The following is an 18,817-nucleotide window of genomic DNA, read 5'->3' on the forward strand; positions in this document are numbered from 1 at the left end:
TTTCATTTGACTGTTCAGCTCTATATAACTACTTCATGTACATGGAATAAAAAATGTTTTTTTTAATGTCACAGTTGAACTATGTACATTCACAAAACTATATGCCTTAGCTCTCAAGAAAATACTATCCGGAGTCTTCTGAACCTTTTCAGAAAAGCCATTTACAGAGTCGCCTCTTAAATGTCTGCCTTTACTTCTCCTCTCGCTCGATGCTGGTGGTTGAGACTCCTTACACCGAGGCTCATTTTAGAGATTGCCATCAAGACTTCTTTTTTTACAGCCTAGTTGTAAAAAACATCGTCCTCGGATAAGGAGCTGCTGTCTACGTGGCGGACAGCGGCTTCTGCAATCACAGTGCTTCTGTCCTGAATAGGATGATCTCTGTCCTGGGCGTTGGACATCAGGGAAGCGGAGCTGATTGGTGGTGGTGGAGGGGGGATCAGGTTGACTGCAGTGTTGTTGCCATACACCTGGGTGTGAATGCTGTACAGATGCTGAGGGACGCCAACGCTTCCACCATCAAGCAGGAACTGAGACAGGTAGTGGCTCTGTGCTGCTGTGGAGGGGTATCAGTATCAGTCAGATGGTAGCTTTGTAAAAACAAAAGGAAAAAAAGTATCTGGATTTCACAAACAAGTGAGTCATCACAGGTTGCTGTGATTGTTTAAGAAGGTCTTTACATGGAATGTGGAAATTGAACTGGATTATAACAAAAGACATAACTTTTATTGAAGCTGAAAAACAGAACAGGAACCAGACATGAAAAACCAGATGAATGAGAAACTAATCACAAAATCCTAAAGTGGGAAAACCAAATACACGAAAACCAGGAACACCAGGAACACATGAATACCTGAGACATGAGGAACTTGGAACACGGGGAGATATGGGAAAGTTAACAGACAAACTGACGGGGAACAAAGCAGAAGACACACACTATATACACAAAGGGTAACCAGAGAATACACAACAGAAGGAAGACACAGCTGAACCTAATCAGACATGACGAGTCAGGGAGGAAGCAAAACAAAATACACTCACACAGAACTATCACCATAAAACAGGAAACCAGAGACTCACACTGAGACGCAGATTAACGGAACATAAGGAAGAGAGGGAGCAAAAGATGTGACCGGGAAACAGATGAATGAACATGAAGACAGAACCAAACCTACACTGAATCATTACACTCTAAACGTGAGAGGCACGGGAACAAACCTAAGGAAAGGCTGAGGAAATTTGAGATGTCGGCCAAGAACTGCAGAGAAGATCACCAGGACCCCGCTGCCCTCTCTGCAGAGCATCTACCATCACAGAGTCCAGAGGAGAGCTGCCTCCATCCTTAGAGACCCCACACACCCCTCAACACGGACTGTTCGCACGGACTGTTTAGAAGTGTGAAATCCAGAACACCTCGACTCAACAACTCCTTCTTCCCCACTGCTGTCAGACTCCTGAACAGCTAAACTACCTCAACCGCAATTTGCACATCAGAACAATTTGCACACTAAGTTCATCGTTCACATTAAGCTCCTTTGTACATCCTTTTACATTAACAACTCCATACCTCACTTGTCTTCAATTACTTATTTTGTACTGATTTATCTTTCACTATTTTTTTAACCTTATTTATCTTAATACCTTGTCTTATTCTTATCCTTATTTATCTCGTTCCTTCGACCCTACCTAATTTGGCATTTGTGTATGGACAGCAAAGGAAGAATTTCATTGCACAGAGAAATGCTCTTTCTTCTGTACACATGACAATAAACACTTTGAATCTTGAATCTTTGAAACCTAAGACCTAGAAATCACCAAAATGTAACCAGAAACTAACTGGAACAAAGCATGACTCCATACTGTGACAATTAGGAGACGTTTCAGTTGGTGAAGTTTCCTTTAAGTTGGAATTTTAGGCAGTAAGTTTTTTTTTTATTTCCTTACAAAACAGCTAACAGAAAAAAGACAAAGAGTCATGCTAAACAGAAAGCACGTCCTCTTTTTGTTCTAAGGTTTTATGTGTAAGAACATCACAAAAAATAATCCAAACTACATAAATACAACCTCGGCTGAACAACAACACGTGAGATATCAACAAAACCAATACCATGCATAAACAGTTCCTCTGAGATCTCTACCACTACTAGACAAAATAAATCCTGACACACTGATGACGTTTGATGTCAAGTAAAGTAACTGTCAGTCAGTTGGATTCTTTCATGGCTCTTATTTAATAGAGGACAGATTAATCTCCATGCCAAAGCAGCAGTAACAAAATAAAGAAGACAACAGAGCAGCTTACATCACTATGCAGCTATAAATCAGGTATGTTGTGAAAGACAAATTCATTCTTTTATCTTTTATGTCTGTCTGCAAATAAAATCCATTGTCAACATTAAAGCAACGACTTGAAGGTAAAATTATGACTTTGGGATAATAATTAATCAAACCCAGACGGAGACCGTTATAAAAGAAATGAATGCATTTGGTTCATTTGTATTCAGACACAATGGATCGGCCACGTTCGCAGCATGAAAAACAAAAATGAAATGCCGATAAAGGAGACACCAACCTTGTAAGCTGGTGGACGGCTGCTCTGTGTTGTCGCTCATGGACCACACGTTCATGGCTGCCTCAGCCAGGGCAAACTGCTCCGCAACACCTGCGAGACACAAGCCAAACAAACACATTTCGTGCTGCGCTTCTCAGAAGTCGATCAGTTGTTTTTCTTAAAGCACCACAAGACAAAAAAAAAAGAAAAGAGGGAAATTCAATAAGTGCCCGAGGTTTGAGTCACCGTCATCAGACGTTCTAAAGGTTATTGATTTTTGTAGATGCTCCCTCGGCACAAACCAATCACACAAAAACAATGTTGGGAGGGATCACAGCATCGTTTTATCTCCACAGAAAACATCTTGTTTTTCCTCCTATGAAACTCATCCGTCTGCCTCACCTGCAGCGAAGCGAGCTTCTTTGAACTCGTCCGTCATTTGGGAATAAAGCTGTTCGTCTTCCTGCAGCTCGGCCTCCATGCCCCCCCAGGCGCCGCCTCCTCTACCCCAGGCCCCGCTCCATCCACCTCCGCCTCCCCTGGCTTCACCGCATCCACCCCAACCCTTCCATTCAATCAGGTGCGCAACTCGCCCCTGGGCCATTGCCGTCGGCTTGGTGATGTGTTCCTTTATTGTGGCCACCAGACCTAAATAATGGAAGGAGGACAAGAAGGGATGAAGCTCAAGATTAGATTTTGGTTGTCCGGGGTGAAAAGATGGAGCATGCAGTAAGTGTGGTAACGAAGGAATAAGAGAAAGTAATTGAGGGGAAGGCAATGTAAAGATGAAATAGCTCCATGAAAATGATGTAGAGTAGGAAAGAGATGAAAACAGCGAGAAACGAAGCATGTGAAATCTAATAGAGGGCAAGAGAAAGGTGAACTATAATGAGATGGTTGTTGTTTGACATGAAATTCTACAGCTTTGCATAATTCAGGCTTGAGGGTGAGCATTTATTCTTGATTTGCATAACATGAACCATGAAAAGAAGAACTTCTACTGCTGCCTTCTTATGTAGCGAGCCACTGAAACTGTTAGGATGCCTGGGTCGTTGACCCAGGGGTTTTGAGTTTATTATATCATTTATACTTTCTAGTCTTTGGTTTCTTTGAGTTCTGTCTTATAGTTTATGTCTCTGTCTTCTCTAGCTGCTCTGTCTCCCCTGTCAGCTGTATCCCCTTGTCTAGTTCGCGTCTCTGTGTGTCCTTAGTGACTATATCCCCATGTCCAGTCAGTGTCTGTGTCTGCCCTGGTCCCACGTCTCTGTTCCCTCTGTTGCAGTGCGTGCGAGTCTGTGTCTTTGTTCAGTCTGTGTTATGTGTTTCCTGTTTTACTTTGAAAGTCCATGTCTGATGTTAATGTGTCTGGTTTTGCGTCCCCTTGTCTCATTAGGCCTGATTTGCCCCAGCTGTGTTTCCCTCCTGTTACCCATTCCTTGATTGCTCCCTCTGTGTATTTAAGCCCAGTGTTTCTCTGTGTCCGTGTTGCGATCTACTGTTTTCCTAGCTGTGTGTTCTGTCATTCCTCCAGTTTAAGTTTGTTTTGAGGTTTTTTTTTTAAGTTATGTTATATTTTTGAGTACCTAATTAAAGCCTTTTTGAGTTCACGACTGTCTCCGGAGTCTGCACCTTGGGTCCTATTCCTGTCTGCACACAGCCTCACCTAACAGAAGATCGCGACCAGTACATGGACCCAGCAGCACTCGCCCCGTCTGAAGAGCTCAGGGAGGATATAATTTATTCAGTGGATAAATTATGTGACCTGTGGCTGAATCATTCTGGGGAGGAATTTCAGCGTGCTGTAGCGAACCGGCTACAGCGACTGGTTTCTGGTCTCCCCTGGCTTTTGGACTCACTTCACCCACTCATACAGGAGTTTTTCCTTAATGAGCTTGATCTGCATCCCCCTGTTGCTACCGCTCACCTACCCAACTCGGAGAAAGATGTGCTGCCCAGCCCGCCGGACTTGGAGTTGCCCGGCCCATTGGAGCCATCACCGAGGAGGAAGCGGCGGCCGCACCACCGGCGTGTCACCCCACAGCTGGACCCCGGGATGTCAAAACAACCGGCTGTGGTGAGCAAAAGGGACACTTTTTCTTTTTCTTCGGGCCATGGGACTATTTATTCTGGGGCTATATTTTTTGCATCAGCTGCTCAGCCACGGGGTCACTTAGCTGCTCAGCCGTCTGTCTCCGCTGGAGGGTCCGAGGAACCGCTTCAGCCGTCTGTCTCCGCTGGAGGGTCCGAGGAACCGCTTCAGCCGTCTGTCTCCGCTGGAGGGTCCGAGGGGCCCGTTCAGCCGTCTCTTCCTGCTGGAGGGTCCGAGTGGCCCCTTCAGCCGTCTCTCTGCTGGAGGGTCCGAGGAACCGCTTCAGCCGTCTCTTCCTGCTGGAGGGTCCGAGGGGCCCGTTCAGCCTCCTGTCTCCGCTGGAGGATCCGAGGGGCCCGTTCAGCCTCCCGTCCCCGCTGGAGGGTCCGAGGGGGGGGCCCGTTCAGCCACCCGTCCCCGCTGGAGGGTCCGAGGGGGGGGGCCCGTTCAGCCACCCGTCCCCGCTGGAGGGTCCGAGGGGGGGGCCCGTTCAGCCACCTGTTTCCCCTGGAGGGTCCGAGGGGCCCGTTCAGCCTCTTGCCTTGTCAGCTGGGGGTCCGGGAGGACCCAGCCAGCACGTCCCAGTGTCTGCTGATGGTTCTGGCGAGGCCGTTCAGCCACCACCGGCTCCACCGCCTGGTCCGGCCTCCGAGTCTGCAGTTCCGTCTGGTCCTGCATCTGCAGCTCCGCCTGGTCCGGCCCCCGAGTCTGCAGCTCCGCCTGGTCCGGCCCCCGAGTCTGCAGCTCCGCCTGGTCCGGCCTCCGAGTGTTCAGCTTCGTTCGCTCCTGAGGTCTCCATGCTGTCTGTTCCTGCACATCTTGTCCGGCCTGCACGTCCTGCTCGGCCTGCTCGTCCTGCTCGTCCTGTCCGGCCGATGACTGAACGTCATTGCCGTCATGGACGGCCCCCTGAACTACGTCGCCGTCGGTGCCTCCCGCCCGGCCGGCCTCCTGACCTGTTTTCTGGGCTCTTGGACCATCAGCCTCCGGTCCGCCCCCCTGACCTGCCCGGGTTTGGACTGTTGTGCCGTTAGCCTCCGGGCCGGCCCCCTGAACTTTTTTTGAGACTATTGCCTGGGCCTCTGCGCCTCTGCGCCTTTCGTGAGCTCTTTTGTTTGTTTGCTTTTGGACTATGCCTGGGCCTTGGTGCTGTTGTTTTGGACTTTGTTCCTGTGTTTTGTTCTGTTGCTTTCCAGGCTCCGTTGTTTGTTTGTTTTTTTGTTTTTGTTTTTTTTGTTTCTGGCTCCTTGTTTGGTTTGTTTCGAGCCCTCCATCCTGTTTCCCCCGCCGCCCCCCCTGGTTGGGTTGGTTTTTTTTTTTTTTGGTTTTTTTTTGTTTTGATGCTTTGGTTTGGGCTGTCTGGAAGCCAGCCCTTAAGGGGGGGGGGGTACTGTTAGGATGCCTGGGTCGTTGACCCAGGGGTTTTGAGTTTATTATATTATTTATACTTTCTAGTCTTTGGTTTCTTTGAGTTCTGTCTTATAGTTTATGTCTCTGTCTTCTCTAGCTGCTCTGTCTCCCCTGTCAGCTGTATCCCCTTGTCTAGTTCGCGTCTCTGTGTGTCCTTAGTGGCTATATCCCCATGTCCAGTCAGTGTCTGTGTCTGCGCTGGTCCCACGTCTCTGTTCCCTCTGTTGCAGTGCGTGCGAGTCTGTGTCTTTGTTCAGTCTGTGTTATGTGTTTCCTGTTTTACTTTGAAAGTCCATGTCTGATGTTAATGTGTCTGGTTTTGCTTCCCCTTGTCTCGTTAGGCCTGATTTGCCCCAGCTGTGTTTCCCTCCTGTTACCCATTCCTTGATTGCTCCCTCTGTGTATTTAAGCCCAGTGTTTCTCTGTGTCTGTGTCGCGATCTACCGTTTTCCTAGCTGTGTGTTCTGGCATTCCTCCAGTTTAAGTTTGTTTTGAGGTTTTTTTTTTTTAGTTATGTTATATTTTTGAGTACCTAATTAAAGCCTTTTTGAGTTCACGACTGTCTCCGGAGTCTGCACCTTGGCTCCTATTCCTGTCTGCACACAGCCTCACCTAACAGAAACGAAACTGGACAGAACAGAAATGAGAGCATTGCATGCCTCAGGCAGTTCTTGTTTATAACTCTCAGCACTTTAACAATATTGTATGAGTCTCACTTAGATAGAAAACCACTGAAACACAAACTGTGTGACATTTATCATTTTATTAGATCATTTTATTAGATCATTTCAGTCTGTTTGGACTCCTTTGTAGTTAGATAGACATCATAATTGTTAGCTTAACCAGAAGGATCCCACAAATCAGGTGCATTTCCCTCGGGTCTTTGAATATTGCCCTGAATGGAGTCTTGTCAAGCAATATCAAGTCTCCGTGTTCCCGTATCTCTACGCTAATGTGTTATTCATAAACTGCGGAATCACCGGGCAAAACCTCAAAGGATCCATCGTTTAATTTAATCAAAGGAGACAAAAGTTGAAAGGTCTTCGGAAAGGACGAGTTAAAGTCAAATTGACAAAGGACAAACAAAGGAAAGGTTGAAAAGGTAAAGGTCAAAAAAAGAGATGAATTTATGGAAAAAGCAGAAATAAAATGTTAAGACTACAGAAGCTTAGAGGAAAACCAAGGATTAGAAATCAAAAGGTGACTTTGAGGATTGAGAAATGGTGTAAATAAGATAAGGGATCCAAATGTGCTGGACATCTGGGTTCAAGCTGAGAAAAAAAAAACATTGGTATCACTTTTTCTTCTTTCCCTTCTGAGCTCAACACCTACTTCTCAGCGTTTTGTTGTACACTGTGACACCCACTTCCGTCTCATGCTGCGTTCACACAGTGACGACTCTTTTTTGCGGCTCTTTTCTGGCTGACTGTTGATGTGGGAAAAGCTATATTTGCATCCATTTATGTTATGTGCACACAGCAATAAAATCCCATCTGTTTTCCAAACGGGGTATTTTGCACTAACTGTCAACACTGCGTTATGAAACGGACTAAATCATAATAGGCTGACATAGCTCAGCCTATTTGTTCCCAGAACGCAGTGGGCAGAAGTAAGCCAGGCATGATTTTCGCTGTTAATCTGTAGGTACAGTGCAGACAAGAAACAGTGTTTAAGGGACCGCCAGGTCCATGGGAGGCTGATGCACAGTGTGCTGTTTGGAGCTACTGACTGTGCTGCTGCATGCCTCTATAGAGGCCTGTTATTATGTTTCTGAAAAAAAAAAAAGACAAAAAAAAACTACGAAATGTCACATTTGCATTGTCTCTGTGTGAAGAGAAGTAAAACATTTTCATGAGTTCGCACAGTTAACTGAAAGGGCTTTTTCAAGATGTTATTTTTGTCATCCTCGCTTTTATTGTTTCAGATAATTCTCCTTATCACAGAAGTCTTTTTGAAAACTTCTGAAACATATGCTTGTCTGAGTCAGCCTCAATTATTGCTGGGCGTTGAAAGCAATGAGCCTATTAAGCAGTTGTGAGTGGAGCACAAAAGACAGTGATATTGTCCTTCTTTGCCTTTAGTTTAGCATCTCACCCTATACCCAGCTTGCCTGTTAGGATTACTGGAGCCATATGGATCCTGACAATAACAGCAGACACAAAAAATTCATTTATATTTCTTTAAACAGGAAATGATTTTTTCTCATTATTTTATGCCATTCTGTAAAGCTGTAAGAACAATAAGGTTATACTGTATGATTGACATTTATGCTAACGGAGTGAACTGGGATATATAAGAACTGAATCAGTTGATTTATAGTTTTTAAATGCAGACAGAGACCAGTCGTGGATGTACTGATGTACTGAAGGAGGGCATGCAGAGGCTTGGTTAAATGGTGATTAGCCTTTAGCTAGGCAGTCGGCAATTAAAGAGAAAAAAAATTCCCTCAAGACCTGGTAGAGACCAAAAACGTAGCTGAGGTGAAGGGCTAGCAGGCTCAGAGGTACAGAGGATGGATGGTGGATATGCTGGACAGAGGATATTGGATATGGAGCTTCCAGACAGGAGGAAAAGAGGAATACCACAGAGAAGATTCATGGATGTAGAGAAGGAGGATATTAATGTGAGAGAGGTGGATCCTAGGGATAGGCTGAGATGAACTGCTGTAGAAAGAAGGGAACAGCTAAAAGGAGAAGCTCATCGTAAATGAAACAAACAAACAAGCTGATATATGAGCTGGGTAGTTGAAACAGTTTGATAGCTAAGCACATAGCTAAGAGAGGATTAGCATGTCAAGTTTTACATTTGCTTGGTTGCTTCTACGTAAGATCAGCCAATCAGATCAATCAAATAAGAGTTCAAGGACTGAATTCAAAGGAGACCCTTAGAGACACATTTGATGTATTAGATTTATCTTCACAACTTCAGAGGAATTATGCCATTACTGGATTTGAATATAGTGACTGTGTGAGCTATTTCAAAGTCAAAACAAACCCAGATTGTTAAGAGGTCTGTGGTACACGAACTAAAGGCTACGGTCCAGTGGCTCCATGTTGCAGTAGTTAACACATAGGTCTAATATGCAAAACATCCCTTGTTTGAGAACCCGCATGTCGACCCTTAGGGGGTCACAAGTTAATGTGTTCCTAGTGTCCTAAGTTCCAAGTCTGGATAAATGGCAGGGTTGTGTGAGGAAGGGCATCTGGTGTAATATGTGTCAAATCAAATATACCAATCCATCTGCTGTGGTGACCTCATGGGAAATAAGGGGGCAGCTGAAAGTACCTACCTAACAAAGGATAGGACCGGGATGCTTTTATGATTTAAAAAACCCCACATAGCTTTTAAGAGTCTGCTTTCAGCCATTTCCACGACTGGTTTGCTTGTCGCCAGCTATTTTCTCCACTAATGTCTCCCCTTTATCATTTACCGTAGCCGAATGGCTGCTCAAATCCGTTTGCTAACTATGCTTTTTGCTCTGTTTTTGATCCCACATTCAAAGTCATTTGATACACACATACACAAGCTTTAAATTGGTGTAGAGCTGGCATTCCTTTTAAAATATTGAATGGTTCATGCAAACCAACATTTTCAACCAATGCTTTTTTGCTTGAGTTTTTTTTTTAACTCTATAAATTGTCCTTAAACACATATATTATTGCACAACAAGGGCAGCTTCAGTAGAGGTGATTGTGGAAACAAAGCAAGCAGTCATAAAAATGAAACTGACAGAAAATATGTAAGAGTCACTTTGCTGTTAAAAATGAGTCACTGCTAAAATAAGACAGGAAATGAGATGATAAATGAAACATTTAGCCATGTTCAGCATGTCAGAGGCAACAAGCATATCAATAATAATCTGAAATTCCTTGGGGACTGTAATAAATGATTCAATGTCTCATTTAATGCAATCAAGATAGTGGTACTACTTAAACAACCAATAAGTCTGGAGTAAGTGATTTTATCAAATAAAAACAAAAAACATATACTGCGTTGTGTGAAGCACGACTTCCTGGTGTGCTTTGTTTATGAGCAAACACAGACAGATGAATAAACTGTGGTTTTAAAATCTGGAGCTGTAGTGTGGGTTTTGCATTGTATTTAAGTATTCATTGTTACCATTAAATGAACCTGCTAACAGCTCTGTAAGGCTCTAAATACAGGCAAAGGGGTGCTCTGTGTATTTACCATGGTTATAGTCTTAAGGGATGTAAATTTGGCCACTGTGAATGGACAGACGTCCATGTTCACACTTATCTATCCTGACAAGCAGGGGCGCCTCCAGACTTTTTTCATACCATGGCCATATGGGGGCCACTAAAAATATTGGGGTGGCACACCAACAACAGAACTTCCAGTTTTATTTCATGTAGGAGTGTGACCTGTTGCCTGTCTCTATGTTGTCTCCATGTCTCTATGCACTGTTCATGGGTTAGCATTACCTTTTCTGCAGCCTTACTACATTATTACCAATATAGCACAGTCTTGCCAGGGTGGGCCACTGAGGAAGGAGCAGCAAATTAAGTGCAATATTTAGGGGAGCTCCTGAATGTTCCTTCAAAGCCACCATCAATTCTGTATATTAAGCTGTAGCTTTGTATTAAATAAACTGCCGGGAACATTCAGCTCGCTTCAAGATGAACAATTACATTTGTATGTAGCCACTGTAATAGAGATTTTAAAACACGAAGTTGAAGTGCTGTGTTAAAAATCTGCATTAACTGAACTTAAACTAGAGTCTTCATAAGTTTTTAATTTGTTAAACTTGTTAACTGAAATCAAGAAAACCTAGGGCATTAATTTTGATCTATAACTGTAGGCAAATGTGCTCTTTGTTTACTTTTTCTCATTTAGAAGAGTTGGTTTGATGGCATGCAAATTTGTCCCATTTATTTTCACTTGCACTGATCTGGTCTAAAATAGCCTTCAGAGCAGTTTGCCTTGTTTTCATTGCTGTAAGTAGAGACAGCCATTACTAAATGTAATATTTATTAAAAAGAAATGGCATGTTCAAAATTTTTGTATGTTCTTCAAATTGCACACAGAAAGACTAAAATGTCTGCTAATGGGCTGCTTCTTTTGAGATGTGATTTAATGAGTTCACTTTGACTAAAGTGCTGGAGAAAGCTGTTATCAGCTTCAGACCGAAAAGCTAAAAGCTTCCTATTAGATTGAAGCTGAGTTACAGAAGTATTTTAGTCTGTGCATTTCTTAAAATTTTAAATGACCTTTTAGAGATTAGTACCCTTATCTACAATATGCATGATATTCTAACTGCTCAGTTTGAGCACTGTCAGAAATAAAAGTATTGCTCTGTAATTATTAAAAATCTTACTCAGCTGACAGAATTGTTCTAGTTAGGGTGGGGGATGCGCCATCCTCACCAGCTTCACTTTTAAGGTGGGGTCCCTCAGGGATCCATTTTTGGTCCACTTTCTGTTTTCATTGTATATGCTCTGCTTGAGTTTAATCCAAAAACAAACAAACATGATATTTCATTTTACTCTTATGCAGATAATTCACAGAATTATCTGCTTAAAATGCAAAACCGTGGCTCTTCTGAAGACCCTACTAGACTGTCTGGTCTGTGTCAAAACATGGATTGCATTAACTTTTCTTACTTTAAATGAACAGAAGTGATTTTTTGGAGCACCTGACACCCACTGGACTCAGACCTTTAAAAATCTATTTAAAAAACAAACAAACAAAACCTCTGTGAAGAACCTGAGAATGACCGGCGGCAGCTCTTTTCCTTTTGATAAATAGATAAATGCTGTTGTTAAAGCTAGGCTCTTTTAGCTTCTGGGTACTTAAAAGGTGAGGCTATTTCTCTGCTCGACAGACTTTGAAAAAGGCTATTCATGCCTTCATTTCGTGACTTGACTGTTGTAACAGTCTTTATTCACCTGTCAGTGAGTTGTTGCTCAGTCTGCAGCTGGGCTAAAATGTTTGGGTCTTAACAGATCAACCATATTGATTTCCTTTTATCGGCCCCATTTTTCCCGCTGATTTTAAGTCATTGTCATGGATTGTGCCTCCTTACTTCTCTGATCTTTTTTTATTTTAACTTTGCACACTCCCACTAGATCTGCTGAGCAGATCCTTTTAGCTGTACAGACGTCCAGATAAAGGAGATCGGGCCTTTACAGTATCATTAATGAACTGTGACTGCACAAAGCTAGCAAGAATATGCTTCTAGTTTTATGGTTTTAATTAAATCTAAAGTAATGACAGGACAAGCAGATTGGTGTTTACAATTGACTTTACCCAGCCACAGCAGTCAAGCAAGAGCTTCTGCTAGGAGGTGGCAGCAGCATTTACTGTTATAGCCTGCAGAACTGCTGTATACCACGATGAAAGAATCAGCAGCATTATATAAACTGAAGTTTAGTTGTGATTATGACTACCTTTCAAATGACACTAAATTCACTGAGCACCTTCATACTCTGATAGTGCGAAGCCTATTTCATTTTAAAGACCAGCGTAAACATACGTGTAGAAAAACACTGCATGTTTAGTAACACGGGGTTTCTAAGAATAACAAAACATCATTTCCTTTTCAGTCCAATATTATTGCAGCTTTGCAATCTGATGAAGACTTTAGCTTCCCAGAGTTACTAACAGCGCTTTAGCACCATTGGCTCTTAATACAATCACGTCAGCCTGACGCATTCATCAAACAGCATCATACAAGGAGAATAAAAGCAGCAACGGCTGCTCAATATTATTCAAAATGCAATTACAGTGTTACAATAATATTTGCGTTAGCACAGTGTGATCTCATTTAAGCAGTTAGGATGTCAGCTCCACGTCCACAGAACTTACAGTGCCAATTTAAGTGATGACTGAAGACTGATTAAGATTGAGTAAATGTTAAAAAGCCTTTTGATTCTTTTTTTTTATATCACGGAGCCTCTCAAAGCAGGTGCCAGCATCTCAGCCGTCTTCCTGAATGTCTGTATTTGTCTATTGCATTCATGAGGTTTTTCATGGCCTCCGTAATTATTCTGTCACTGTAATAAAGAAGCGTTCACTCGGAAAAGTTCAGCAAGGCATAACACATTAACCGAGATAATGAACCCCCCATTGAGCGGGGGAAGCAGTCAAGATGAGGCAGACAGACACAGGATGGGGAAAGGAGGAAGAAGACGAGGAGCAGGAAGCCAGAGTTAAAGGTGGAGAAGGAAAAAATACACATGGATGAAGGAAATATGTGTGCTGCTTGGCATTACTGTGTGTGAGGGAGTAAGGAAAGACGGAAATGACATTTTAATCTCCCGTAGTTACAAGCACAGTGACTCGTGATGAAGCACGCAGGAATTAAACACAGCATGAACTAAACACGTGTGTGTGTGTGTGTGTGTGTGTGTGTGTGTGTGTGTGTGTGTGTGTGTGTGTGTGTGTGTGTGTGTGTGTGTGTGTGTCTCACCCAGTAAAGAGGATGTGGCCAGCTCTGCAATGTCATAGCGACTGGTTTTATCTGATACGCTGCCATTGGAGGGATTCTGGTCATCCTGCACAGTATAATAGCATAAAAAAAAGGGATTTATATTCATTACTTCTCAGGACTGAGCTTCCTTTTAGGTTGCCATCAATACATTTATGACATCTGACCTAATTCAGGGGCAGGGAACTGCAAAAAAACAGTAGATGCAAACATATGCATGCAACAGAACATTTGCATACACCCTCTTCTAGCAACCGCATCCAGTCACGTTGAGCCTCAACCCACACTATTCCCACTTTTTTTCTTCCTGGCAAAATGGTGATAATGACAATAACAGTCCCTCAGTAATCACACTCAGCCTGAATAAGTTGCAGACAAAAGGTATTATAAGCGTGTCTGCTGTTTACACCCAAGAAGCTGCAATCAATACAGACTTGGGAGGTACTTTTCAAACAGTGTTCTCTCGGTTTTAGTATTTTTGAACTGAGAGTAAGCTGATGGTGTAAACTGTTCACATTAGAGCATAGATAAAGGTTCCACTCCAGACTGCTGGAAACCAGTTCAAATCCACTTGTACAGATATTACGGTTTTTCATGTATAACAATAAATGGCATTCACATTTTGTGCATCACAGAAAGGCGATTTACTGATTTCCTATCGTTTGTCAGCATTCGAAAAAAATATTTCAGTTTTCTACAATATGATTTTTTTTCCTTTGGTACAGACAGGCTGCATGTTTTTGGGATGTGTTCAATTTCAGTTTTGTACAATCTACGCGAGTTGATAGCTTAATGTTACTGCTGGAGGTCCAATCTATTTTTCCCCATTACATCCAAATGTAGATGCTCTTTTGTTTTACAAAAGCAAGTGAAATCTTCGTCTCTTCAAATCAGGGTCCCCAGTTTTCACCTTGATAGACAATAGCAGTCATTTATCCTCAGAAAATAACCTGCCTGGAGCAGCACGCATTTTGTTTTACCATTGTAGAAGAAATTAGAAATCGAGGAATTACCATGACTGAATATTTGACCAGTTTGACTGGGTAGGCTTTCAACAACACTTTTAACACGTGAAATAAAGGTTTAGGGTAAGTTACTGTAGTTGCAGTGTTTAGTGTATGAGCTGTAACTCGTGGTTTTTGAGAAATACGCCACTGTTGTTCCCTTTGTAGAGGCAAATCAAAACCTCACAAAACCAACATGTTTGCTTGTAAATTGATTTATTTCAGATTTCCATAACAGTAATTAAAAAGTTAATATAGATTCCTTTAAACTCAATTTCACTTGAAGGTTTTAATACATGTGTTGTTTTATACATTTTTTACAAAATGCTAACTGTGACATCGCTAACGCGAAGATTATTCCTTAAAACATACATAAAAATATTAAAGGGTTACAAAAATGGAGAGACAGCAGGACAAAAATGTTTTATAATAATTGAGAATTTGTAAATGTTGTAACATTTGTGTAACGGGTATAGAAAGAGCTGCCAGCATATTAGATGTCATCATAAATTGAGCTGGTCCAGCTAATGATGATATCATAGGGACATAATTAGCTAAACTATGATCTGTGTTGTTGGTTTTAAAAAGGTTTTAGCTAGTAATGACAGCCATTAAAGCTACCATTAAAAATCTAAAAGGGCGTATTGACAAGTTGATGGTGGGGTGGGGGGCTTCCACTTACCTTGGCAGGGGATGACTGACCCTCCTCGGGGTGGTGCAGTGTTGATACAGGAATGCTGATCTCTGTAGGGAGTGACAGACAAACCCTGGTGTTACACTTGGAGCGTACATGTCTAAGCTTCCTTTGTGTGTGTCGATGTGCTTCCAGGGGTCAAGTGAGCCTCATATATAAATGATGAGATGGAGACGACTGAATCCTGTTAGAGTCATTTAACCAAAGCCTCTCTGCATATTTAGCTCGGCCCCAGCTCACACTGTTTGCTTTCTAATTGATGGTGATGAGGTTCGTATGAATGACAGGAGGAAATGAAGTGCAGGCCCGTGCGATGGCGAATTAACATTATTAGAAATGTCAGACGCACACACACGCTCACACATTAGGGGTTTTCCCACGGGAGGTGCCTTCAATACAATTGGGTATTGCTATGGAAACGCTACAGCAAGAGGTGACTAGTGATGCCCTTCCATTTACTTGCCAGCACACTTTTACACATGCACACACACACTGGTGCACAGGGCTGTATCTGCTCTCTGGCCTCATCGGATCCTATCAGCAGGTCAAGAAACCCCATTGCGATTCCTGATCCAATACACTGTCCTTGTGGGGTTAAATCCCACACTGATTCACTCCCATACACACATACCTGTGCACGTACACACAACACACACCTCCACTGCTCTCTTATCTGTTTGTCTGGATCCTCACAGCTGCCTTCTCTCTTTCCTCCCAGCTTGAAAGCGCTGCTCACTCTGTCACCTTTGTCTCACAAAATATTTTCAAACAGCACTCGGCGCTCCAGCTGAAAATAATATATAAGACTGCAGTATGATGTTAATATTTTGTCATGTAAAATATAAAGGGAAAATATTAAGTAGACTGCTGTTCTGAGGTATCACAGACACCTCACATCTGTCTTCGATGCTAGTGAACCTTTATTTTTGACAGCATAAATTACTACCTATGTTCTCCCTGGAAGAGGCCCTGCATTCAGCTGAGGTATTGTTATTTCATCTAGGCAGCGTTGGAACACTAACTTATTTCCCCCAGAAGCAGAGACAGTGAGCAAACACAGTAGGAGAGAAAATAAATTGCAACCCAAGTCACATCTTCAAGTCACGACAACTTGGAATCGGCTTCTGACGAAGCTCTGACATCCTACAGCTACAATTGTCCTTCACTGATCCACACAAGCCTCGTCATCAGCCTCTTCTCCCAGAGTCTTTATTCTAAAGCAGCCTCAACAGATTCGCTCGAGGATAGATAAGACATCAGCTTAAAATAAGTTTCTGGATTCGTATGATGGAGTGCATTGTAAACATGCCTCAAAATGTGATTCAGGTGGTCTTTCTGCTGTTAGAACTTCAGGAATATCTGCCAAAATCAGAAATCAAACATTTTCCATGATTTTCCATGTCCTCACGTGCATAGTTATTCCTGAAAGGCATAATGCAACTTTCTGAAACAGCCTGTGAATGCTGTCACATTATCTTCAAGGCTGATTAAACCCTCAGACATACACACAGATGAGGAAGAGCAAGCAGGTGGAGTCGGGCACTGACCTTTGTGACCTTTGCAGAGGCAGGCACCCATGGTCTCGGGACGGCAGGGGCGGTTATCTGTTCACCATGGTGGATTGAGGATGAGGAGCGAGCTACAGAGAAGAGGGAAGGGAGCAAGGAAGGCAGCAGTGGAAGCAGAAGTATCAGTAAGCAGAGGAGCAGAGGGAAGTGAGAAACTGTGGTGGTGGTGTGTGTGTGAGTTGGGGGGTAAGTAAGAGTGAATGCCTGGTGAGCTGTAGGCTGAGGCACTGCTCCATACAGGAGAAGGGAGGTGAGAGAGAGAGAGAGAGAGAGCAACAGACACGAAGTGTGGGGAGGGGGGACACAAAGAAAAAGAGACAGAGAGAGAGGAAAAGGGGGGAGAAAGCATGAATGTCTGTTTGGTGACGATTTGAATCCCCTCCCCACTCTTTCTTCTATTCCCCTCCCAGTCTTCATGCTACTGTATATATTTGACTTCACACTGTGACAAGAGGGCTTATTGATGGAGGTATGTAAGTATGTTGTGGGACAAATAATAGATAGATAGATAGATAGATAGATAGATAGATAGATAGATAGATAGATAGATAGATAGATAGATAGATAGATAGATAGATAGATAGATAGATAGATAGATAGATAGATAGATAGATAGATAGATAGATAGATAGATAGATACATACTATGTTTCATGCAGAAAGTGCAAAATGTTTAAGTGCAGATTCTGGTGGATCTCACTCATTTTTACGCAGTCATTTCCATTTCTATCTTTTGACCACGAAGGGCAGACAATCTCTTATTACATTATGTGCATATGACATCGTATTTAAGACAACAGCACTAAAGAAGCAACCAGCCCGACTTTTCCGAATGCAAAACGGGGAGGAAAACACGTACAGGGTGGTCTTAAAAACGAAAAGAAGGAAAACGACAGAAGAAAAACAAACAAAGCAACACAAAAACAAGAAGACACCAAACACACATCAGAAGCACTCACACAAGTTCAGAGGAGAGAACCCTGACAGATGACAAAGAAATAGTTGGACCTTATACGAGGGACGAGGGGGAAAGCGCATCAGTTCACAGAAGGACAGCAGACCAACAGCGCACACTGCACATAAATTATATATCTATATATATCTTTATATATAGATATATAATTTATATGTTTTCCTTTGCAAATTCTGTCTCACCTGATTAATTTCTCCGGGGATATGAAACTTTTATGGATGATATTGAAGCCAAATCTTCCTTTAAACGCATTTTTGTGGCGTTATTGAGATGCCTTTGAGACGATCTTCTCTCTGAACTTGCCAGCCTGAGCTGAATGTTCAGATTTTCTTGCCCTTGCTTAAACACAGCATTTAAACACAGTGGCTCATTTCACCTGGAACGATTTTTTTCTTTCTTTCTCGACTCTTCTTGTCCTTGTGTGTTTCGCAAGTTGGTCTCAGAGCCCGGTGCCTGCTGGCACAGTAGTAACCGGGGCTTTGCTGACATCACCCGCGGCAACGTGGGGAAAATCCTGTTGCCGTGGCAACCACGTTGCTCCGTACTTTTGAAGCGTTTTGCTGTAATTGGACGGGGAAAGGATGCAAAGAAACATTATCTGATGAACATGGGAGGACTGCGCTGATAAAGTTAGAGAAACAGCAGACGCTGACCTCAAACATTCAAGAAAATCGTGCTGCGTTTACGTTCCCTTTAAAAGAAACAGTGCTCTTTGTATTTTCCCCAAGGGCAGATTTCCACTAAGCCGAAACTCCACAGGGTATTCCTTCATATACATTCCCAGAGACCCTACCTCTCAACCATACAATAAATAACTAACTGAAAATATAAGTGAGCCTTGAAATTGCACATTGGAGAAAGAAGATGGGGTGAAACTCGATGTTTGGAAAAGAGAAGTTCTTTCTGGCTAATTTGACACAGAGATAAGTATGAGCTGATGAGTAGCTTCACAGAATAATATAATCAATGAGTTGCTTTCATTAAATGAAACCCTGATAAAAACTGTTGACCTTCACTGACGTTTTTCCAGAAAATTGTGCTTCAGGAGAACTTAATGAACCCTAACATCTCATCTAGAAATG

At 42.7% G+C, this 18,817-nt stretch overlaps 1 protein-coding gene across 5 annotated transcripts; it reads right to left on the reverse strand.

Annotated features, from left to right (window-relative positions):
• fam131c (family with sequence similarity 131 member C) lies at positions 1-18,283 on the reverse strand. 5 transcript variants are annotated; one of them, XM_026155314.1, is made up of 7 exons: positions 17,918-18,283; positions 16,743-16,990; positions 15,184-15,245; positions 13,480-13,564; positions 2,954-3,199; positions 2,573-2,662; positions 1-553 (listed from the first exon to the last, which is right to left on the reverse strand). In XM_026155314.1, the coding sequence occupies exons 2-7, from the start codon at positions 16,771-16,773 to the stop codon at positions 282-284; spliced, it is 786 nt and encodes a 261-aa protein (XP_026011099.1). In that variant the 5' UTR covers positions 16,774-16,990; positions 17,918-18,283; the 3' UTR covers positions 1-281. The 5 variants fall into 5 exon arrangements, with proteins under 5 accessions (XP_026011099.1, XP_026011098.1, XP_026011097.1 ...); XM_026155313.1 differs by having other exon boundaries at positions 1-556; positions 16,743-16,834; positions 18,112-18,281; XM_026155312.1 differs by having other exon boundaries at positions 1-556; positions 16,743-16,834; positions 17,918-18,281.
• Positions 18,284-18,817: the final 534 nt, after the last annotated feature.

Source organism: Astatotilapia calliptera, chromosome 20 (genome assembly GCF_900246225.1).
Source record: "Astatotilapia calliptera chromosome 20, fAstCal1.2, whole genome shotgun sequence".
In the NCBI taxonomy this organism is placed as follows: domain Eukaryota; kingdom Metazoa; phylum Chordata; class Actinopteri; order Cichliformes; family Cichlidae; genus Astatotilapia; species Astatotilapia calliptera.

Bases quoted from the DNA above. Each gene is read 5' to 3' on its own strand.
- fam131c (XM_026155313.1), bottom strand. From the start codon at position 16,773: ATGGGTGCCTGCCTCTGCAAAGGTCACAAAG. The intron at 2,663-2,953 runs GTGAGGCAGACG...TGTGTCTCGCAG, and splicing joins AGAAGCTCGCTTCGCTGCAG to GTGTTGCGGAGCAGTTTGCC. The intron at 557-2,572 runs GTTGGTGTCTCC...ACCCCTCCACAG, and splicing joins GCCGTCCACCAGCTTACAAG to CAGCACAGAGCCACTACCTG.